The sequence below is a fragment of the Phalacrocorax carbo genome, chromosome 22 (genome assembly GCF_963921805.1).
Source record: "Phalacrocorax carbo chromosome 22, bPhaCar2.1, whole genome shotgun sequence".
NCBI classification, from domain to species: domain Eukaryota; kingdom Metazoa; phylum Chordata; class Aves; order Suliformes; family Phalacrocoracidae; genus Phalacrocorax; species Phalacrocorax carbo.
The window spans coordinates 2,648,806-2,671,442 of NC_087534.1; the positions used below are offsets into that span (position 1 = coordinate 2,648,806).

A 22,637-nucleotide genomic window follows, 5' to 3' on the forward strand; every position below is an offset into this window, starting at 1 on the left:
CATGCCTGGCCCTGCCACCCACCCGCAGCCTCCCCTGCAGCCCCCTCCTGGGCAGCCGAAGCCCCCCACGCTCGTGTGGCTCCAGCATCTGTTGCACAACTGGAGCTGGCGCCAGCCCAGCGCCGGCAAACCTGGGGGCAGGAGGCAGCGGGCCCCCTTGCCTCCCCTTTCTGCTTTGTTTGTGGAGGCTTTAATGGGGGGGAAGAATTTGGCCCCTTCCCTTGCCTCCTCTGTAGACAGTCACCCCCTCCCTGCTCCCATCACTGTGCTGCAGACCCCCAGCCCGCTTCTCCCCACACCCCAGACCCAAACTGGGTGGTGCTGGGATGAACTGTGTTATGCAGTGGGACAGCCTGGGGGGTCAAGGTGAGACGTCCCCTCCACTCTAGGGGCCTCATCCTGTCCCTGTGCCCCAGCATGGCTGTACTAGGGATGGAGCAGCATCTCCTGTCCTGTCCCATGGGCAACCCCCCCACGACACCGCTCCACCGCAGGCCCTGTGCCAGTGGGAACCAGTGAGCTTCTGGTGAGACGCTGGGAGGCCGAGGGAGCTGGTGGGAAAGGGCAGGGCTGGTGCTGCCGGGCATGGGCAGAGCGGTGGGAGCAGGGAGGGGATCACCACACAGCACTGATGGCAAGGCCAGGCTGAGCTCTGGGTGGGAGGTGTCTGTCCCCTCCCTCAGCTCTGCCTTGCCACCCCCACACCAGATGCAGCACCCCCAAATGCATAGTCCTCTCCAGCAGCGCCCTGGCCCAGGACCTTCCCACACCCCTTTTTGGCTCCCATGGGGGGTCCCCTCTCCCATGGGCACAGGCACAGCTCACCCCTGGCAAGGGCCCCCTCCAGCAAGGATGCTCGGTCCCTCCTGGCCATGTCGGTGCCCAGCCGTCGGTGCTGATTGAGTCGTTGCTGGCGCTGGCAGCTCCGTGCGCTCCTGAGGCAGGTTCGGTTAACGACACTCCCTTTTAGCCTGCCTAATTTCATGCCTCGTCTCGCAATCACATCTCCACGGCCCCAGACCTGCGCTGAGGAGGACTAATTGATGCTGCGCCAGGGGAAAGTGCAGCTGCCCCTGGGCAGTGGGGGCTGGCAGGGCCTCCAACCCCCAGCACCCAGGGGGCTCAGGGTGCCCAGGGCTTGCAGGGTGTCCAGCACCCTGCGCAGCACCGCAGTCCAGGTGAGAAGTGAACCAGCCCCTTGGAGGCCACTGGGCCAAACTGGGCAGCATCCTTTGCCTGGTCTCAGCAGTGTCCGCATCCCCTGGGAACAGGGGGTCACTGCCAGCTCCACGGCTCCCAGCACCTGTGGGAACATCACCTGCCCACAATGCGAGTGCTGGAGGCTGCTGCCTGCTCCCCCGCAGCGTGTGCTGAGCCTCTCCTCACCAAAATGAGCCCTCAGAGAAGCTCTGGCAGCTTCTCCCAGAGAAAAGCAATAGCCATGACCAGGGCACGCTTCCCACCGGCGCAGTGGCTGCACAGCCCTCCCCGGTGTTACGGCACACCACGGCAGGAGGGTTTTGGTGCCACAGTCCAGCCGAGCTGCCCAGGCCCCTGAGCCACGCCGTGGATTAACACATAGCACAGACCTCATTAGTCCCAAGGTGCTGAGACCCACGACACAGAGACATCCTCTCCTCCAGCAGTGCCCGCCCCGAGCTCGTGTCCTACCCCTGCTCTCCCAACAGCTTCTGCTCCAGCAGGAGCCCAGCGTTCACGGCCACGGCTGCTGGCCCCACTGCCACCCCCCTGTCCCAACACCCCTGCCCATCCCCACCCTGGCATCACCTGCCCCGGAGCTGTGGGCAGCACACCCACGTTGCAATGCCCAGCTGGATGCTCCGGCAGCGTGAGGCACCCCACGTTACATCCCCCTGCAGATTGCATGGTAATTGCCTCCAAAGTTACTAATTTGCTCATAGATTAATTACCATGTAATTCACCGCTCTTGGCTCCTGCGATAAGACGCTCATTCACAAGGCAGCGCGTGGGTGCGGGCTCAGCCCTGGCCAGCAGCATCCTGGGGGCTCCAGGCAGGGGCACAGCTCAAGCCGGGAGGGTACCAGGGGGGAGCAGGCAGACCGGGGGTCCCCACCGGGTGGCAGCCACCCCTCTCCCCAGCCAGACCCCCGACACGAAGCACGAGGCGGTGGCCGCAGCCCCACGGCACCACAGAGAGTGAACTTTTATTTCCAACAACGACAGCACCTGCCCCGTGGGGTGGGGACGGTGGGGAGGGCTGGGAGGGGGCGGCCACGGGATCCCGGGGGGCGAGGGTAGCCCAGCCCCGGGGGGCAGCCGCTCGCGTGCACACGGTGCACGGCGTGAAGAAACATCCCGGTAGAAAAGAACGAAGATCTGATGGCCTCAACGGCCGGTCCTGCCCCGGGGGGTGCAGGCGTGATCGGTGGGTGAGCGTGGGGGGGTGCGCGTGTCCCCTCCGCACCTGCGTCCGGAGGGTGGCAGGGAGGAGAAACCGCGCGAGGACGGGCAGGAGGCGGCTGCGGCCGGGGGGGGAAACACGGTCCCTCCCCTGGGGATGGCTCCAGCCAGGCAGGGAGCCCCCGGCCACCAAGGAGGATGGAGCAAACCCAGTGTCTTGGCTTGTCCTGCCCTGGGGCGATGGCGGCAGCAGCAGGCGCAGGGCTCACACCTCCGTCTGGAAGTCACCGTCGCCTGTATCCAGGCTGGCGCAGGGGCCCTCCCAGTCCGCACAGCGCAGCTCCAGCCGGTCCCGCTGGGCACTGGGCAGGGAGCCCAGCGTCATCGCCTTGAACGTGCTCCACGGCTTCGGCGGCGCGGCCGGCGCCTGCGGCTGCTGCTCCTCAGGGCTGGCCATATCCTGCGGGGCGAGGAGGAGCTGTGGCAAGCGCCCGGGGTGCATGGTGATGCATGGCTCTGATGCACCAGCACCCAGCCCTGGGGCACAGCCACCCACCGCCACCCTCCAGCCCCGTTTAGGAGGGGGTGGATCAGCCCCTGGGGGTGCTCGGGCACTTACGTTGGCCGTATTCTTCTCCCCGCCGCCTGATGAGACGCTCCACCGCTTTTCTCGCTGCAGAAATAACCACTGTGCTCAGCCCCAGCATCCTCCCAGGGATGCTCCATCTCCCCCATCCTCCTGGGGTTGCCCTGGTCCATGCAGGGGTATGGCAAGGGGGGTGGGGGAGCAGATCGAGGCAGGACGGGGCCCCCCAGGACCTCACCTTGGAGGAGCCGGCAGCCGGGGCCCGGTACCGGTCCAGCGTGTGAAACTTCTGGTTGAGCTCGTGGTAGAGCTCGGAGTGGCGCTTCCGCGTGTGCATCACCTTCTGCAGGGTGAGCGCAGAGCCTGTGGCCATCGGCATCCGACACGGCCCCGCGTCCCTTAGCGTTCCTCCTCCTCCTCCCATCCCTGTCCCCCTCCCACCCGCTCACCCCCTGCCTTCCCGGGGCACCCCAGACGAGCAGCAGAGCCCACTGCAACACTCCCACTTGGTGCTGGCGTTTTAATCAAGAGCCAATGCTCATTAACCCCTGGTATAAAACTCCTCCAAGCCTGGCTGCTGCTCTGCCAGAGGGAACTGGGAACAAGGTGGTTCAGTCCCCAGGTGGCACCCAACCCCATGGCAGGCGCCGGTGACACCCGCTGCTGCAGCAGGGCTTACCTCAAAGTCCAGATCAGAGTATCGCAACCTCTTCCTCTGGCAGGGGATGCGCAGGGCAGGAGCAGGGGGAGGAGATGGAGAAGAAAAGGGCAAGGTCTTTGCAGGTCCGGGATGTGGGGGGAGCAGGGCAGGGGGGGAAGCTCATGCCAGCCCCAAGCCATGCCACTTGCAGGGGGCAGAGCCCAGCTGGAGACGCGGAGCTCCCAGCCGAGCTGGCGTACGCCGCTCATCCACTGCGTCACTGGGGTGAAGGCAGCCCCCTACACAGGGTAGGGTGCCGAGCAGCGAGCGCAGCAGCGACTCGTGCAACCCTGCACACGCACACATGCTCACGCATGCTCTTGCGCACACCCCCAACCCCCTCCCACGCACCTCCCTCCCCATGCATGTGTCCACGGCACACTCACTTGCCAGCCCCCCGCTCACCTCCAGGGACCCCACTTTCATGGCGGAGCCGGGGACGGTGCGGGGCATGGTACGGCTGCGCTCCGACAGCTCCGAGGCCAGGATCTGCCGCACGGTGGGGTGCTGCTTGAACTGGAGGCCGTAGGGGGCCTTCACCGTCCCGTAGGGCTGGTTCAAGTTCACGTTGACGTGGTCCACTGCGACGAAGCCGGGGTAGGCGTCCCCCTCGGCCGCCGGGCGCCCTGTCCCACCGGGCATCCCCTCCTCAGTGCCGGGACCGAGGGTGCCCTCCTCCCGCGGGAAGGGCTTGAGGCTGCCGGTCCGGCGGGGCAACACCATGTAGTCGCTCTCCCGTGGGGGCTCGGGGGCCCGCAGCCAGCCGTACTCCAGGGGCCGCAGGCTGCTCTCCGTGCACAGGTAGACGGGACCCGGCCCCTCCAGGCTGAGCTGCTGTGCCGGCGCGTCGCCCAGCTCGCTCAAGCCCGCCACCACGTTGGGCGTCATCTTGGGGACCTGGACCAGGATGCTGGGGGGAGGGATGTTCCCTGGCAGGCTGGAGAAGCCCAGGCCACCCTCTGAGGTGGTGTTGAGCTTGGGGTCTTCGTCCCCGTCCAGGGAGATGCGGGACAAGGTGCCCGTGATGGTGGCGGGATTGCAGGTGTTCACCTCCTTGAACAGCACTGCGGGCAGGGAGCAGGATCAGAGCTGGCCCTGGGGGTCCCGCAGGAGGGCGGGGAGGCTGGACCGACCCCCTGCACGGTGGCATCGTGCCTGCCCCGGCACACGCTGCCTGTCCCTCCCAGGCGTGGCACGGTGACATCCCCGTCCCCAGCACAGGGGGCAGGGGACACCTCACCTGTCTGACACGCCAGGTCAACGTCCTTTTCAAAATCTGTCTATAAAAATACAGAAAGAGGGGAAAGAGAGAGAGAGAGAGGAGAGAGAAAGAGAGGGGGAGAGATGGGGAAATGAATGCATCTTGGCCAGCACGGGGAGCAGTGGGGTTTGCAAGGGGGTCCTTGCCCCAGCTGGGGTGAGCAGCCCTGCCGGTGCCCGCCGCAGCCCGTGCCAGCACTGCCGCACTCACCAGGATCTGCACCTGCCCATTCTTGCAGGAGTCGGGCGAGTTTTCATTCTCCTCGCTCCTGCACCCCCCCATCTGACACTTCACCACATCCTGGACCTGCGGGGACAGAGCCGGTCACGGCCCCGCGGCCAGGGGTCCCCCCCGGCACCCCTCCGGGGCCATCCCACCTCTCGGCGCAGGAACCCGTGTACGGTGATGATGACGAAGCCCTGGACGGAGTTGAAGACGGCGAAGAGGACCTGGAAGAGGATGGAGCGCCGGTCGGTCATGGCGAGCACGGCCGACATCCAGGTCAGCGCCAGCAGAGGCAGGACCACGCAGGAGCTCCACAGCGATGCCCTGGGGCAGGGAGAGAGTGGCTGGGGTGAGCCCACTGCACCGGGGCTGCCCCACAACAGCCCCCCCAAGCATTGCCCCCAGCCCCGCAAGCGTGGCCAGGGCTGACCGTGCATGCACGGCACAGAGACCCGAGCGCGAGCACCCTGCAGATGCCGTGTGCCCCGCCAGGCCCCCCGCTGCCCCCTCTTCCTCGGCGTCCCCATGCGGGTGCTGGCTGGGTGCTTGGGGCATTGCCTGCCTTAGGGCATGGGGGCCCACGGGCTCCTTCTCCCCCCGTCAGCCCCCGGTACAACCCCAGGCTGAGCCGTCGGCACCACCGAGCCGTCCCAGGCAGGGCACGGCCACACGTGTCCCTGTCCCCGCACAGGCAGCGCAGCCAGCAGCAAGGGTGCCGGGGGGGATGCGGGGCCACCGTCACCCTCCCACAGCCATAAAAGAAGCAGAAAGGGGATTTATTTTTTAGCAGCAAATTTTGGGGTTGTTTCCACTGCAACTAAACCCCTGGGAGCCGGGACCTCGGCTGACCAGGGTGGCAGTGGTCACAGCACAACCCTCTGGACACGTCCCAGCCAGCACCCATGGGGGCTCATGTGCTGGGAGGAGGGTCCCGGGGATGCCCCCGAGGCCAGGACTGGCCCATGCCCCACAGCGTGGTGCCCCTCGTGCCCTCCCTGCTCCCAAGCCACCCCAGGGAAGAGGAGCTGAGCCCCCCCACACCCCAACCCTGGAGATGACGTGACCTGCGGGAAGCCATGCCATGCAGACGTGATGGCCGCAGTGGGGCACGCACACCCCGCGCCCGGGGCCGCCCCGAGCACACAGCCTTCGCCCTGCCCACAGGACCCCCAACCCTGAGCCCATCCCCACCGCAGGGCGATGCCCTGAGCCCACCCACCCCCACTCCCCGGGGTCGAAGGCTGTGCTCGGGGCGGGGGGCGAAGCGGGCGCGTGGCGGGCACTAACATGGCGCTGCTGGCGGTGGCGGAGGTCATGGCCGCGCTGGACACCACGCCGCACTTGGTGCATTTCAGCAGCAGGCTGCCGCAGGGAGGGGGCTTGGAGCTACGTGCCCACCACCCCCCCGGCGCCCCACGGCCAGGACCGGGCCACGCGGGGATGCGGGCGGGGGGAGCAAGGCCGTGGGAGAGCAGGATGGCAGGGAGGGGTGGGGGTTGGACAGATGGACAGACAGACGGATGGATGGACAGACACAGGCAAAAAGCAAATGGGAGAAGGAAAAGAGAAAGAGAGAGAGAGCTGGGTTAGTCGAGGGCGGCAGCAGTTATTAATGACGAGCAGGGGTGGCCAAGCGGCAGCGGGATGGGGTGGGCAGGGCTCAGCCCCCTCCGCTGGTGGCAGGAAGGGGGGGTCCACAGTATGCGGCTCCCCCTACCCCAGGGGAAGGTGTGGGGGTGACTGCCCCCCCCCCCCCCAAACTACTGCCTGTCCAGCAGCCCCAAACAAGGGGCGAGGGTTGCCCTGGACTTGGTCCCCGCCACCCACTGATGAGGTGAAGTCTGCCCCGTCCTCAGCCCGCTCCCGGCAGAGAGCCCATGCCATGCCCCACAGCACAGCAGGGCAGGGGGCTCTGCGCCGGCCCCAGGGACAGCCCCACGGGGCGCAGGGCACTTACCCAGCTCGCTGCTTTTTGGACTTATCTGAAATCCCATCGCGGGACATGAGCTTGTTGAACACGATTATGCCAACCAGCATGTTCACCTTGGGCGAGAGCGGCACCGGGATTAGGCACGGAGCCCTCCGTGAGCCGGGGCCGGGGGGAGCTGCCACAGACGGGGCTGGGTTTTGGGTCGGGGAGGCTCCGGGTCTCCTTACCAGCACAATGACAGCAGCGGGTCCCACGAAGGCATAGAGCAAACCGCCCTCCAGCGAGAGCCAGCAGCTGCGGGGGACCGCAGCGTGTCAGGGGCTGATGGAGAGGGGACGCCCCCCGTTCCCATCCCCTGCTCCCGGCACCGCTGCCAGCCCGGAGCGAGCCCCGTGCCCAGCCCTGCGTCCCCCCGTCCCCACGTACTAGCTCGCTGTCCCGTAGCCTTTGGTCCGTGTGAAGCCGACGGAGACTGCAACCACGAGGGCTGGCAACCCTGGAGAGGGGAGACGAGGCTGTAGCTGCAGGGGGTGTCATTGCTGCCCCACCCCAGGATCACCCCCTGTGACAGCCCCCACGGATGGGGACAGGGATGGGGCACTACTTGCAGCTCCCCATGGTCTGGCTGGTCAGAGGGTGCCGTGTCAAGGGCAGCAAGACACCTGGGTCTGCTTTCCTCCATTGTGCCTCAGTTTCCCCTTCTGATAACCCTGGTGGGGTACCAGGGAGGGGCACGCAGAGCCTCCCCTCCACCCCGTCCTGGGACCAGCCCTGCCAGGCTCTTACCCCATCCCAAGCAGAGGAAGCGCTTCCTGACCAGGCGTGTCCGGATCCGGCCGATCACCGCCAGGTAGGACTGCCAGGCCTCCGTCAGCACCCAGCAGAAGGATGAGAGGAAGAAGAAGTGGAGGAAGGCGGCCGTCATGGTGCACACGCCCTGTGGGGACATGGGCATGTCAGGGATGGGCACGTCAGGGACGGATACGCGTCCGGCACCGCGGCGGTTAAACTCCCACGCCCAGGGAAGGTTTGTGTCAAAGTCACTGGCACAAAGGATTTAATCTCGAGATCGAGTTAATCCAAATCCAATCTGCTGCTGGGAGCCAGCAGGGATGAGGAGACCAGCTGGGAAGAGAGGGCTCAGACCCTGCCGCAGCCCCCGTGCCCACCCGGGGACCCCGCAAGGGGGGCACAGAGGTGGCACCCACCTTGCTGAGCATCTGGGACTGGCCCACGAGGATGAGGATGTTGGAGGCCAGGATGGAGACGCAGAAGTTCAGCAGGATGATGGAGCGCTCTGACTTGATGAACCTGTGGGCACGAGCAGCGTGGGGCCGGGGTGCCAGCCTGTACCATGTCCCTGTCCCACGTCCCCCCGCGTGCTGCCGGCGGGTGGGCACTGAGCTGTGCCAGGACCGGCACCAGGCAGCCCGGGCACCTCTCCCACCCGGCTGCCACTGGGCTGATTCTCTTCCTGCCACGTTGCATTTAATCATATTGATGCTGAGCCTTTGCTCGCACCGTGCTCCCCTTCCCCACCCCCTCCCCACATAGTCTTGCACCCCAGGTGCCCCCCGGCTCCCCAGCTGTCCCCGGGTCACCTCCAGAAGGCAGCGTAGATCACCAGCAGGGTCAGCAGGGCCATGCAGGAGACGGCGCAGCCGATCATCAGTGGCACCGACGGGGTGCCTGAGGGGTCCATGGCCTGGCGGGGAACAGGGGGCGAACGGCTGAGCCCAGTCCCCCATGTCTGCTCCCTGCCAGCCCTCTGCCCCCCACTGGGCCTCTCCACCCTCCCTGGTTGGGGACCCCCGGGTGCCAGAGGGGGCGGTGGCGCAGCCAAGGCGCCTTCCCGGGGACCCATGCCCATCTCCATGCCGACAGGGAACATGGGCGGAATAGCAATGGGGTGGGGGATGCCTGGGACCTGGGCTGCCCCCTCCCCTCCTTGCACACAGCAATGCCCCATATCAAGCCCTATTGATCACTGCAGCCCCCTACCCACCCAAGCCCACCCTTGAGGTACCAGGGGAGTGCAGGGGCCCTTCCCTTGGGTGGTGGGAGACACCCCCTTATCCCCCCCAGTGCCCACCCCACCCTACGGAGGTGCCTACAGGCAACACAGCCCCTGCCCATCCCCATCCTCCCCCAGGACCCCCACCTCGGCCAGGCCCCGCAGCCCGGGGATCGTCCCCCATCCATGGCCCGTGTCCCCAGCAGGCTCATCCCTGTCCCAGTCCTGTCCCCTACCAGGTCTCTGGGCAGCTGGGCGAGGACGGCGAAGGTGGCGAGCTGGCGGCACTGGCATTTGGTGTGTGCTGGGAGGGTCTCCAGCGTTTGGCAGCTCTCCGTGTCCCAGTTTCCCAAGCCAGCATCCCTGATTAATGGGACCAGAAGAGGGAGAGCAATTTGAAATGATCAAACACGCAGGCAGCCCCTTGCGCCTCTCCCGAGTTAACCCTTTGCTGGCCCCTGTCTGGGGGGGGCAGACGGGGAGGGGAGTCACTGCCAGGGGACAGCTTAATCCCCCGAGCCCATTGCCGGGGGTGAAGCAGTCCCTGCCCCAGTTTCCCCCACCTGCCCTGGTGCTGATCCCCCTGGGGAGCTGTGCAACACAAAAGCTTGATTTTTAATCATCCCACACAGGTTTGGGGGGGGGCAAACCGCAGAGGGAGAGGACCAGGCCCAGGAGGAGGTGTGGTGGGGATGGAGGTGGGGGCCGAGGTAGCGCTGGGCAGGCAGCAGCAGTCCCAGGGGGCCCCCAGCACCCACACCCCCCCCCAGCACGAGCCATGGCTCACGCAGCAGAGACATGCTACCCCCAAAGCCAGACCTGCCTGGGAGCGGGTGATGCTCCCCTCCTGCCATGAGGACCCTCCCCGGGAGATTGCTGGGAGGGGGTGCCCCGCGGTGACGCTGGCCACGCACAGGAAGAGAAGCCACAGCTCCCAGCGAGGCAGGGAAACTGGGAACTGGGTCTCTGGGACAGCTGGGGACACAGCTCCCCTGGGTCAGGCTGAGACCCGCCACGCTCATCACAACCACACCCTGCCCTCCCCATCAACATGGGAGCTCTACTAGAACTAGTGACCCCCAAGGTGTGGGGCAGCCATGGGCACCTGGGTGTGGGGCCTGGCACTGCCGCCCCCTGCCCCGCTGTGCCACCCCCCTCCCCGCCGTGCCCTACTTTCCCTCGCTCCTGCCACAGCACCAGGCTCCGTGCTAACAAATTGCATCTGGCAGGCTGGCGGCGTCCATCCCCGGCGTCACGCAGAGGCAGATCGATCTCGTGGCAGCACAATTCACCCGCAGTCAGAGGGGTTCAGCCACGGGAAGAGACTGGCCCTGCTCCCCATCCCTCCCACCACCTCCCCAGAGAGTGACGGGGCGCTGGGACAGCCCAGCCCCACTGCCCAGCATTGCCCACCAGCAAGGGCACGGCCAAGGCGTCCCTGTCCCCCCCCGTCCTCTGTGCCCCACTCACGTCCTCGAGTAGTCCCAGGTGACGCACTGCGGGTGGGACGTGCCCTGCGGACAGACGGACGCGTTAGTGCTTTGTCCCCCGCCCCGCTCCCAGCCCCAGGAGGGTGATCGGCCCGTGGGGACCTGCCCGCCTCCCCCAGTGCTGGCACATCCCCACCGCGGGCACGGAGCCGAGCACTTGTGGCCACCAACTGGGAGCCGCTGGCCCCTGCCCAGCTCTCAGCGCCTGGGGGTGAAGGGGCTGGTGGGACCCACACAGGGCTGAGATGACACGGTGACGGGACAGGAGGGGGACACTCACGTTGATAATGTGGGAGAGCTCCACCAGGACGAGGGGTTCCGAGGGCTTGGTCGGCGGGCGCACCGTCACCATCAGCACCTTGGAGGTGACGGCCAGGGGGGTCCTGCAGGGAGGGGCACCGGCTGTCACACGGACGGGGACATGGCGCGGGGGACAGCGGGCAGCCCCACTCACCTGGGCGGGGGCAGGATCAGCCCCAGCGTGCGGTACAGCACGGCTCCGATGACGAAGTGGGACGACTCATCTGTTTCTGCAGAGAGAGGGGAAGGGAGAGCGGCATCGTGATCCAGCGCCCGGCACACGCGTGGGCTCAGCGAGTACACACACACATGTGAGCCCACACGTGAGAGCCCCGACACGCGTGAGGGAACATGCACGCCCTCCCCGACACAGGCACATCACACACGGACGCACGCAGGCACGTGGGCTGGCAGGAGGCCGCCTGCACGTTCACACACCTGTACTCCCAGATGTGCACGCACACACACGCACAGCTCCAGACACGCAAGCTCACACACATTCACACACACGCTCCCAGACTTGCACACGGTCATACACATGTGCAAGTGTGCGCTGCACCACAAATGCACGCTCCATGTGCACACCAGATGCGCACTCACACGTGTACACACAGGCACGCTCCCAGATGTGCGCGCCCTCACGCGCGCACGCCCCTGCACAGCCCCAGGTGCACGCTCACACACACGTGTGCGCACACACGCGGAGCGTGCTCGCTCCCACGGCCCCAGCCCTGCCTCACCGGCGGAGGCGAGGCTGAGCACCTCCCTGGGGATGAAGAGCTTGTCCTCGGAGCTGCGGGCCCAATCCTTCATGCCCCGGCGCCCCTTCATGGGGAAGTTGATGTCGCTGGAGACAGCGGAGATGGGCTCCCTCTGGATGCTGATCACTGGCAGGGCAGAGCGGGTGTCACCGGCTGCCTCCCTGCGCCCACCGAGGCCCCGTGCCCGCCCCGCTGCTCACCCAGGTTGTCGGTGACGATGAGGGAGCTCTGGAAGGCCTTCAGCGCGTCCCCCACCAGGTGGATGAAGTCCTCCACCACCTTCATCAGGTGCACAGAGCCAGGCGAGACCTGCGGGCGAGGGACCAGCTCCGCAGCCGCTGGGACGCATCCCCATGGTGGGGACATCGCGGCTGCCCACCCATGCCCTGTGCCACTCACCTGCTGGGCATCCTCCCACTTGTCCCGGTTCTCCGCATCCACCATGTAGCTCACCACCTGGAAGAAGCGCTGCAGGGACGGGGCTCAGCGGGGCTGGGGTCCGGGGACCGACCGCCACCACCTCCCCGGGGGCGTCCCTCGCCGTCCCCCGCCCTCTACCTGCACGTCCTCGGAGGACGGGGTGTAGGTGGCCCTCTTGAAGGTGTCGGTGACGTTGCGCAGGATCTCCACGGAGAAGAGCAGGTCCCCGCTGTAGTAGGTCTTGCGGGCCATGAGCTCCAGCAGGCTCCGCACCACCTGCGACATGCCCTCGCCCGCCAGCACCCGCTGCCCCTTGGCCAGGTGCTCCCGCAGCTTGTGGGGGGGGGACACCAGTGTCACTCAGCTGCCAGCACCCCCCCGGGCAGTGCTGTGTCCCCACGTCCCTCGCCATGCCCAGAGCCCAGGCAGTGGGGACACTGCAGAGCTAATTGCGCTAATTAGAGAGGCAGTAGGACATGGGGGTGTAGGGGGGGGTCCCTCCCATCCCGAGCGCCATTTCCTGAGGACACCGGAGCACAGCTTGGACTGGGGTCCCCCTCCAGCTCTAGGATGGGGTCCCCTTTCTCAGTCCTGCCCAGGGAGCCCTGCCTCAGTTTCCCCATGTGGTAGCCAGCCAGCAAAGCAAGGTGGCTGCTGGGTTTCCCTGCCCTGGAGGGGACATCAGGGGCTGGGGGTGGCACCGACCCCCAGAGACGGGGTAGGGTGGGGGGCTGGGGGGGGCCGTGCCAGAGCGTGCACCTACTGAGAGATGCAAGTATCGGTACTCGTGGGAGATGCAGCGGGCGAAGCTGGGCACACCCCAGTAGGCGACGCCGTGGGGGCTCAGCAGGCACCGGCGGCTGGCGGACCCTGCACAGGAGAGCTGGGTTCGATGCCGGCACGGGAACCGCCTCCCCGGCACGGCGAGGGCAGGCGGCGCTGCCCGGCACCCCGATGCCACCCGCCACCCCTTGCCCGGCTCCAGGGCGCGGGGGGGTCGGGGGCGCTCGCCCCACGTCCCTCACCCGTGGCGTTGGGGGGACATTTGTTGTAGATGATCTCCCCGGCAGCCGTTTTCTTCCAGGTCATCAGCATGACGTACTCATCCTTACACATCTCGTGGTAGGCTGGGGGTGAGATGGGGGGGTCAGGCACAGCCCAGATGCAGGGTGACGGGCACTGGGGGGGCATGGGGCGGGGAGGGGAGCGTACCTGGGCACTTCTTCTCGTTGCAGGTCTTCACCTCCTCGCCGGTGCCCTCGCAAGGGTAGCCCTGCACACCAGTGCCCTCGCACATGCGGAAGCGGCGCTGCCAGCCGGTGTCGCAGGTCTTGGAGCAGAGGCTCCAGTGGTTCCAGGGGCCCCACTTGCTGTCGGCTGCGGAGATGGGGACACCGTGGGGTGCCTGGTTCAGCATGGCAAGAGGCACCCAGGGGGGGACAGGGACAGAGCCCAGCGGCGGCTGCCCCCCCGCGCCATGAATCGAAAGCCCCGCAGGGTATGAAATCCATGGATCAATGATTTAAATCTCTTTCAGACGAGACCAGCATCCCTGTGCAGCCGCCCGGCTGCTCCCCGCCGGCAGCCCAAGGGCACCCTCGGCGCATGGCAGAGCCGCTCCCTCCCGCCGGCTGCCACGGCGCAGCACCCACGTCCCTCTGCGCCTGCGACCGATGCCGGGGTGAGGGTACAAAGGACAAGACAAGGATGGGGTCGAAGGACAGGATGAGGACAGGGTCCATCCTTTGGCCTTACTACCCCCCTGCCCAGAGTCCCCCATCTGCAGAGCCAGCCCCAGCCCCATGAGCTGCCCCATGTGCACGCACAAGAGCTCGCTCGTGCTTGCACCTGGGACCTGCAGCCACTGGGCACCGACGGGTCCCCTCAGCGTGACACTGGGGTGAAGGCACGGGACAAATCCCTGGATTCTCCAGCTGCGATGTGCCTGGAGGGAGCAACTGGCACGAGGCACGTGGCTGCATCACCCTTTGGCTCCTGCTCCCCCCATGCCCACATCCGCAGTGGAGGGGGCTGCCGGCATCCTCGCGTCACTGGCGGTGACGCAGTGGCTTTACGGCAGACGCCCGGCTGGGCCATGTGCTGACGTGCCGTGCACCGACGCGCTGTGCCAGCAGCACGTGTGGCCTCCCGCCCCGCTACCCCCCCAGCGCGCGGGGCCTTACTGGGACAGGTGGGATTGGAGCACTCCCGGGCGTCGGCGTGGGCCCCCCGGCACTCGGCCCAGCCGTGGGCCGAGACGCTGCACTTGCGCGTCCGCTGCTGCGTGCCATTGGCACAGGTGACGGAGCAGCGGCTCCAGGCGCCCCACTCCAGCCACTGCCCTTCCACTGCGGGGACAAGCGAGAGCGGCGTCAGCCCCCACTGGCCGGCGGCCCCTCAGCCGCGCGGCCCCAGCTCCCCGCGACCCACACTGGGCTCTCCGTGCAACGGGTCCAACCTACGGATGTGCCGGCTCCTCTCGTGCCAACCTCAACAGACAGCGCTGAGTCCTGCCCTGGCCGGGGGGACAGTCACCAGGACTGGCCCCCACACCCCGAGCGGCTGCTCCTACAGCCCCGCTGTGCCACAACAGCCAGCTCTGCTGCGTGGCCGCACTCGTGGGACCCCGGCATCGCTCCCCGCCAAACCCAGCAGCCCCGGCACTGCTGTATGGGCCAAGGCAGGTGCGGAAGGAGCTGCTGTGAGCTTTCTTCACTCCAGCAGCACCTCCATGGGGCTGCCGTAGCAAAAGACATGTGCCAAGGGTGGCATGTCCCTGCTGGAGATGCTGCAGAGGGGGTGCACCCTGGGCACCCCTCGGGTCCTGCACTCCCTCCTGCTCCCAGCCCACTGCCAGTCTCCCCACGCCGCACGTGGGGTCCCCGCGGGGTCGCTGGCCCCAGTATGGCATCCCTGGCCATCACCGCAGAAACCCCACGGCCACCACCACTGCCGGCCCTAGCACACAGGAGGAAGGGACGGAGATAGCGCTGCCACCCACACACAGTCAGACCCTGCAGCCAACCCCCTTCGCCACCTCCCCAGTGCCCCATGGCGTCCCTGTGCCACCCTGGTGCCAGCATGTGCCTGCCACGGGGGACACCCAGCTGCAGCAGATGGCGAGGGAAGGGGAGGAGGGCTCCTCCGTGGTCCCCAGGCTGGTCCCCCCACCCGTGGTGGGGGCTCAAGCCCCCTGCCACGGCCGATGGAACTGGCTCTCCATCCGGGTTTCCACTGGGGACAGGAGGGTGCACCCCATGTCACATCACCCATGTGCTGTCCCAGGTCCCCACGGCGGTGCCACCCGTCCCTCGCAGTGCTGCAGCCCCACGCCATAGCACGGCCCTGGCTCTTGGCCGGTGCCGTCTCTCGGCGTTCCCGGGGATGAAGGAGGAGCAGGGGGAGAGGGAGGTACTGACCCGGGCAGCTCGCGATATTGCAGGGCTTGGCCTGCAGCTCGGGGCCCTCGCAGGCTTTCCCTCCGCGCCGCGGGGCCACGCACCGCCGCGTCCTGGTCCTGGCCCCTCGCCCGCAGGTCACCGAGCACAGGCTCCATGGGGACCACTCCTCCCACGCGCCGTGAACTGCAACACAGCACAGCGCCATTGCCGCACGCTCCCGGCCCCGCGAGGGCTCCAGCCTCCTCCTGGCACCGAGGGGTCCTGGCCATCGCAGACCCCTTGTGCCCTGGGTCAGAGCTCTGCAGCAGAGCCAGGCACTGACCCCAGCTCCCCTCCACATCCCACCGGCACCGCCTGCCCCACCATCACACCCGAACCTCAACCCCAAGGGCCCTGAGCAGGCAGCGGTGCTGCTGCCGCTCCCTGCCCTGCTTCAGCCCCCGCTCTGGGGTCCCGGTACCGGCGGCGCACGTCCCCCTGCACAGCCCGATTCACCCCAACCCACGTCAACACGCTGGGCATGGCCACCCCTCGGACACATCACACCCACGGGAGCTCAGCTCACCCGGGAAGGGCGCGGGGACCCATGCGGCGCACAAGCATCCTAAAGGATGCTCCTCCATGAGCTGCGATGTCCCTGGAGTGCCAGGGCAGGGCTGCACTCCCCAGTACGGAGGGGAGTGGGCACCTGTGTGTTTTGGGATGCAAAGCCCCCGAAACATCCCAGGCTTGGACAAGGCAGCCTGGCTGTCACTGCAGCACCCCAGGCCCCTCCAATCCCCAGTGTGCCATGTGAGACGCACGGACACCACCACGGACAAACAGGCCAGTACACAGGCCAGTGAGACCCCCAGCATCCTGCCTGCCAGCCCACTCCTGCCTGCAGCCTGCCTCGGAGAGTGAGCAGCTCGGCCCCCTCCCGCCCCACATGAGTGGGGACCCACCACCACCCCAGGCCAGCAGCTGCCCAGACCCGAGGCCTCCAGCGCAGGCTCCAGCGCCTGCTTCTCCCCCAGCACAAAGCCTCGGAGACACCCCGGGGAAGCTGAGTTTGCTGGGAGGGAGGATGGAGAGGGGCGGCTGGCCGAGCTGCTCCTAAGGCAAAACCCCCGGCAGCAGGAGCGGTGGGGTGGGATGGGGTGCTGGGGCACCCTTTCCAGACGTTCCCCCAGCTTGCTGCTCCCATGTGGTTTCCCAAAAGCTGGTAAAACTGGAAGGCGAGACGATGGGGGGATGCCAATAGGGCTCGGAGCAGCCCAGCACAGAATGGGCAATGCCCAGCCCCAGTACCCTCCACCTACAAGAGACCTGCACCCCCAGAGACCCCCCAGCAACACATGTCCCCACTCTCCCCAGCCGCCCAGCCCTTTGGGCACGGACCCAGAGCCCAGACAGTGGTGGGCACCCCAGATCCAGCAGCGAAGCCCCCCGGTACCCCCATGCCACCCCGTACCTGGGCAGGTGGCCGTGTTATTGCAGGTGCGCGTCTCCCGGAGCAGCCCGCTGCACAGCGTCCCGTAGGGCGAGGAGACGCAGGAGCGCGTCCGCACTTGGGAGCCCTGCCCGCACGTCAGGGAGCAGACACTCCACTGGGACCACTCCTCCGCTGCTGGGTCCCCTGCGGGAGACACAGAGCCTGAGAGCCGGCGACTGCCCGGGGGCGCTGGGCAAGGTCCCGTGAGCGGAGCCCCTGCGAGGGGACGGGAAAGCGGCTGGGCAGCACCCATGAGCACAGGGGCGAGGACAAAGTGACAGGGATGACACCGAGGATGTAAGCAGGGCGAAGGAGCCCACGCGGCCCCCCCAGACCCAGCACCGGCTGCACCTGGAGAAGGGGGTCGGGGCACAGGATCGCACCCGGCACGAGGGATCGCATCCGCCCTGGGCAGCCTGGGCGGTGCGGGCAGCGCAGGCAGCCTGGCACAGCTCCCTCTCCCCGCCCAGGCACAGCATTGACATTTACAACAACCCGGCTCTTATTAAGCTTGATGATGTCTCTGAAGCTATTGGACAGGCCAGAAGAAAAGGCCATCAGTTTAAATTAAAAAGGAATATATGGAGGAGGGCTCTGAAGGGGGCGATTTGTCCTGGAGACAGACACGACGCAAGCTCCGGAGCAGGGCTCCCACGGAGGTGACAACGCCACGCAGCTCCTCCACGTCACTTGGGGACCCGGGGCAGGACCGGGTCACCACCGGGGTCTGTCCGGCAGCTCCCAGGGAGGGCAGGACCCCCGTGGGCACCTGAGCACGGCTGGGAGATCTGCATGCCAGGCACATGGAGCGGAGCTCCTCTCCCGGCACCGGGGCTCATCCATCTCCTGCTCGCCTCCGAGCCCTCCGACCATAAATCAGGGGGGGCTGGGGAGGGGGCAGCAGCACGCTCAAATTACCCAGATGGATTTGCCAAATAAATACGTTTGAATGAAACAATTAATGGATTTTTTTTTTTTTTGCTTTACAACCCTCAGAGGAAGATGCAAAGGAAAAAATATATAAATGGAGCAAATTAAGCTGGTCCGTGGGCAGGAAGCAAAGGGAATAGCTCTGTCTCCATCACCCCTGCCATGACCAGGCGCCCGAGCCCAGCGCCAGCGGTGTCCTGTGCCTGTCCCCGCGCCAGGGCAGCACCAGTACCTGTCTGGGCCATGTAGACGGCTGGCTCATCTGCTGACCGTGGCCACTGGGTTTTCACCTTCTGGTTCTCCTCAACCTCATTGCCTGGAAGAGAGAAGGGCTCTGGTGAGAGCAGGAAGGGACAGGGATCACAACAGGGACGGGCCACCGTGGGTCAAGGGACATTGCAGAGGGGATACAGGGATACCCAGCCCCACACTGAGCACCATGTGGCATCTCCAATGGTTAGAGATGGTTGAGCGTAGCTGAGCACATCCACAGCCCCCCCAAAACGTGTCACCGCCTGTCACAGGGGCTGCAGCTGCAGCACGGCCCCGGTGCAGCCAGGGTGCCCGCACCCCTGCCACGCTGGGCAGAGGTGCTCTCCCCGTCCCCAGTTAACAGCTTGCTGCAATGAGGTGGCACAAATTTATGGCTCGGCTCACCAAAAATAACAAGAGATCCATCAAGAGCACTTGGCGTGAAATTAACTGGCATGTGGAGGGCTCGGTGGGAGGCACAGCTGTGGGCACAGGGGGGATGTCTCCACACACACACACGTACAGCCCCCTGGGCCACCCCCCTGTCCTGCAGTCGGGTCCCTTGTCCCCATACCCAGGCACAGGGCGCTGGCGAGATCCCGCGTGCTTTCCCTGGGTACGGTACGGCAGCACCAGGGCAGCTGCTGCCAGTGGATGCCATGTGCTGTGGGAAGTAGCAGGGGCTCCCCTGGGTGCTGCCAGTGCCACCCCAGGCATGTGGCCCCCCCAAAGTGCCATGGGCACCCTGCTGCTGTGCCAGACAGGAGAGCAGCCAGGGACAGCACAACCACCTTGCTGAGCTGCCCTGGCACTGCTGGCTGAGCACAGTGATGTCCCCGAGGAACAGAGGAGAGGTGACATGGGGACACCTGGCGTTGGCAGGGGAGCCCCCATCATGCTTAGGGCACGCTGCACCTCCCATTGCAATACACACAGGTGATATACGAGCCCCAAGCAGGGACCTCTGCCTGCAGACACTGTAAACCAGACCCAAATTTACCAAGTGTTGCCTTCAACCCTGCGTAACCCCTGCCCGGGCCCATCCCTGGCACAGGCTCCTTGCCGTCACCGCCGATAGAGCCGGGTGCCCTGGGCTCCTCTCCCCGCACACCCCGCTCCGCGGCCTGGGGGTGCAGGGGGACCCGGGGAGATGGAGGGGATGTCCTGGGAGGGGGTGTCTGTCTGGCCTCGGGGCTGAGCTCCCCACAGGGCCGCCCACCCCCGGGAGCGGCACAGCAGAATTACGCACGTCACGGCGAGCGCCCAGGGAAAACCATAAATCCTGAGGATATACGAGGGCGCTCTCCCTGGCTGTGTTCGACAGAGACACCAAATTCAATTTCCTTTGGAGAGCACTAAATCTTTGGCTGTCACCACAGGGAGGCCGCGGCCATCCCCAGCACCCTCCACCCCAGCACCTGCGCCCAGTCCTGCCCCAGGGGTCCCCCAGCACCCTGCATCACAGCACGGCTGCTGAGCTGCAAGGGCAAGGGGGTTCTTTTGGGGAGCCCAGGATGTCCCCCGAGGCCAGGCACGTCCCCGCACGCCAGCAGCCAAGGCCCCATCCCAGCATCACCTCCCCAGGGGCTGGTTTCTGAAGGGTGATGGGTTTGGGGCGAGGGGAAACACAGCCCAGAGCAAGCCCCAGAGCTGGACCCGCTCAGCCCCAGCTCCGCAGGCGGTGCGCCCCCTCCAAAGACCCCCACCACCCCCCACTGCATGGCTGCAACGCCCCCAACGTCACCCCGCAAAGTTTCAACCCCATCCCCACACCCATCCATGCTTTCCACCCGCATGGACCCAACACCGTGTCGCACCACGGCTGCATCTCCCCGGCTCTAACCACGTCACCCCGGCCCCGTGGGAGAGCCGAGCCACGGGGAGGACGGTGCAAGGGCTGGGAAGCCCGGGGGGCACCGCCGTGGCTGGGAGCGTGGAAGCCCGAGGAGGCGCTGGGTGGGTGCCAGCCCCCCGCGTCGCTGCGCGGCTGCGGCGCTCGGCGGAGGAGAGCCGGTGAGATCAGCGCTGGGCGCCCGCCAAAGCTCGGCTCACAGGCGCCATTCAGCCCCCCGGCCCTGCCTGCCACCGCCACCCTGAAAGGCTGCCATTCTCCGCCCTGCGGGGTGCTGGGGGGAGGCCAGGTGGGAGCCTGGGACGCCCCCCTCCCCTTGCTGCCATGAAGGACGCTCTGTGCTCCAGCCCCGCGGCCCCGCGGCCCGGCCATGCAGGCGAAGGGCCCCGGGGGGTAACGCGGCGCGGGGGCTGCGGGGGCTGCGCTGGCTGGCAGCGGGGCGGCCGAGGCAGCGCATTACCCTTGCGGCTCCAGCGCCGCAATAACACTGTACCTCTGGGCGCCTCCAGGTTTTAATTGAATGTCAAATGTAATTTGGGGAAGGAGCGGGAGTTCGTGCTCTCGCCCTTGCAGCCGGTTGGCGTGCCGGTGTGCGGAAAGGCAGCAGATGCCTCGGTCCCTGAGAGCCCCAGGTCTGCGGGGACCCCCCCCTCCAGCACCCGGCCCAGCATCCCCTCTTTGAGCCATGCTCGGTGTTACTGAGCCCCGCCAAACCGAGCACAGGGAGGTTCAGGACCCCCTGGGAATGAAGTGGATGGGGCATCATCCATCCCTGCTCCACGCCGGCAGCACCCACTGCTCCCCAGGCAGCCCCAGGACATGGGAGACACCAGCACTTGTGGCATCCCTGGGCACCCCAGGCAAAGAACCAGCCAGGCTGAGCTCAGGGTTGGCACCTGAAACCAGCACTGAGCACTTAATCGTCCACGTGGACTGGCATTTAAAGGGGAAAAAAGGAAGAAAAAAATAAAATAAAATCAGCTCAAGCAGCTCCCCTCGGGATGAGGCGATTTATAACCCTGCAGCTGTAATGGACTGGGGATTTAGTCGGGGGATCTGCCCGTAATGACATTTAGCTCCTGAAATAAATGCTAAAGCCCAATGAAATTATAGATACACCCACCGCCCATCAGCACCACCTAATCTGCTGGATAAAGACCCCACACAGCCAAGTTGGGGATTGGTCCTCCCCATGCATCACCCGGGTCTGGCACAGGAGGAATATCTGGCCAGATGCGCCCCAAAACCCCTGCATCACCTCGCTGGGCTCAGCAGAGATGCCCCACAAGCGAAAGGAGTGCTTGGGTGAGGCGGCTCCCTGCCACGGGCAGCCCGACCCCAGTGCCCAGGGCGCGGGCCAGCACGGCTGCTTTATCTTCACTTGAGGTTCCTGCAATTCCGTAACGAGCAAATGGCTTTATTCCGCCTGGTTAATAGCCCGGCCACACCGTGCCGTGACATCCTGCCTGGAATAACAAGCGCCCGGGCTGCAGCAGTCAAGGGTAATTTGCCACGGGAAAGGGTCATTTTACCTGCAAATTGTTTTCCACATCTCCGCCAATGCAGAGTGACAGGGCCCCTGCTCCAGGCTCGCAGTCAGGCGAGCAGCAGCCCTGCGCAGGGCCGTGGCAAGGAGGCCCCGGGGCCAGGCCGGCTGTGCCAGCGTGGCCATGGCGAACAGCCGGCTGTGCCAGCGTGGCCATGGCGAACAGCCGGCTGTGCCAGCGTGGCCATGGCGAACAGCCGGCGGTGCCAGCGTGGCCATGGCAAACAGCCGGCGGTGCCAGCGTGGCCATGGCAAACAGCCGGCGCCAGCGTGGCCATGGCAAACAGCCGGCTGTGCCAGCGTGGCCATGGCAAACAGCCGGCGCCAGCGTGGCCATGGCGAACAGCCGGCGCCAGCGTGGCCATGGCAAACAGCCGGCTGTGCCAGCGTGGCCATGGCAAACAGCCGGCGCCAGCGTGGCCATGGCGAACAGCCGGCGCCAGCGTGGCCATGGCGAACAGCCGGCGGTGCCAGCGTGGCCATGGCGAACAGCCGGCGGTGCCAGCGTGGCCATGGCGAACAGCCGGCTGTGCCAGCGTGGCGGCGAGCGGTGCTAACGGGGCCGGCCAGAACGCGGCCAGGGCAGAGCGAGCTGCAGCTCCGTTGAGCCTGGCCATTGCTCACGCACAGGATTTACACCTTGCACGGCTTCCCTGCTCCATGCACAGTGCCCAGCTTGTGCCCTCCTGCCCCAGGGAGTGTGCACGGGCAGGACTCTCCCATTGCACGGCCCCCCTGCTCCATGCACAGTGCCCAGCTTGTGCCCTCCTGCCCCAGGGAGTGTGCACGGGCAGGACTCTCCCATTGCACGGCCTCCCTGCTCCATGCACAGTGCCCAGCTTGTGCCCTCCTGCCCCAGGGAGTGTGCACGGGCAGGATCCATCCATTGCACAGCTTCCCTGCTCCATGCACAGTGCCCAGCTTGTGCCCTCCTGCCCCAGGGAGTGTGCACAGGCAGGATCCATCCATTGCACGGCCTCCCTGCTCCATGCACAGTGCCCAGCTTGTGCCCTCCTGCCCCAGGGAGTGTGCACGGGCAGGACTCACCCATTGCACGGCCTCCCTGCTCCATGCACAGTGCCCAGCTTGCACCCTCCTGCCCCAAAGAGCATG

The 22,637-nt window shown here is 66.5% G+C and overlaps 1 protein-coding gene across 5 annotated transcripts in view; it reads right to left on the minus strand.

Annotated features, from left to right (window-relative positions):
• Positions 1–2,178: 2,178 nt before the first annotated feature.
• The window catches only part of ADGRB2 (adhesion G protein-coupled receptor B2), a 30,242-nt gene continuing 9,783 nt past the window's right edge, over positions 2,179–22,637 (minus strand). The window contains exons 3-32 of one of the 5 annotated variants that reach the window (XM_064471257.1): positions 18,107–18,190; positions 16,924–17,088; positions 15,489–15,653; positions 14,253–14,417; positions 13,282–13,446; positions 13,095–13,196; positions 12,833–12,939; positions 12,208–12,402; positions 12,049–12,117; positions 11,850–11,958; positions 11,629–11,775; positions 11,043–11,118; positions 10,869–10,971; positions 10,569–10,612; positions 9,335–9,461; positions 8,686–8,789; positions 8,293–8,395; positions 7,871–8,021; positions 7,511–7,580; positions 7,312–7,378; positions 7,112–7,197; positions 6,442–6,540; positions 5,307–5,478; positions 5,140–5,235; positions 4,909–4,948; positions 4,074–4,732; positions 3,648–3,683; positions 3,207–3,311; positions 3,002–3,055; positions 2,179–2,860 (exon numbers count right to left, since the gene is read on the minus strand). In XM_064471257.1, coding sequence (XP_064327327.1) covers positions 2,648–2,860; positions 3,002–3,055; positions 3,207–3,311; positions 3,648–3,683; positions 4,074–4,732; positions 4,909–4,948; positions 5,140–5,235; positions 5,307–5,478; positions 6,442–6,540; positions 7,112–7,197; positions 7,312–7,378; positions 7,511–7,580; positions 7,871–8,021; positions 8,293–8,395; positions 8,686–8,789; positions 9,335–9,461; positions 10,569–10,612; positions 10,869–10,971; positions 11,043–11,118; positions 11,629–11,775; positions 11,850–11,958; positions 12,049–12,117; positions 12,208–12,402; positions 12,833–12,939; positions 13,095–13,196; positions 13,282–13,446; positions 14,253–14,417; positions 15,489–15,653; positions 16,924–17,088; positions 18,107–18,190 — 3,878 coding nt within the window. In that variant the 3' untranslated portion in view covers positions 2,179–2,647. The remainder of the gene's footprint in view (positions 2,861–3,001; positions 3,056–3,206; positions 3,312–3,647; positions 3,684–4,073; positions 4,733–4,908; positions 4,949–5,139; positions 5,236–5,306; positions 5,479–6,441; positions 6,541–7,111; positions 7,198–7,311; positions 7,379–7,510; positions 7,581–7,870; positions 8,022–8,292; positions 8,396–8,685; positions 8,790–9,334; positions 9,462–10,568; positions 10,613–10,868; positions 10,972–11,042; positions 11,119–11,628; positions 11,776–11,849; positions 11,959–12,048; positions 12,118–12,207; positions 12,403–12,832; positions 12,940–13,094; positions 13,197–13,281; positions 13,447–14,252; positions 14,418–15,488; positions 15,654–16,923; positions 17,089–18,106; positions 18,191–22,637) is intronic. The other 4 variants (XM_064471256.1, XM_064471253.1, XM_064471254.1 and 1 more) reach the window with 4 other exon arrangements.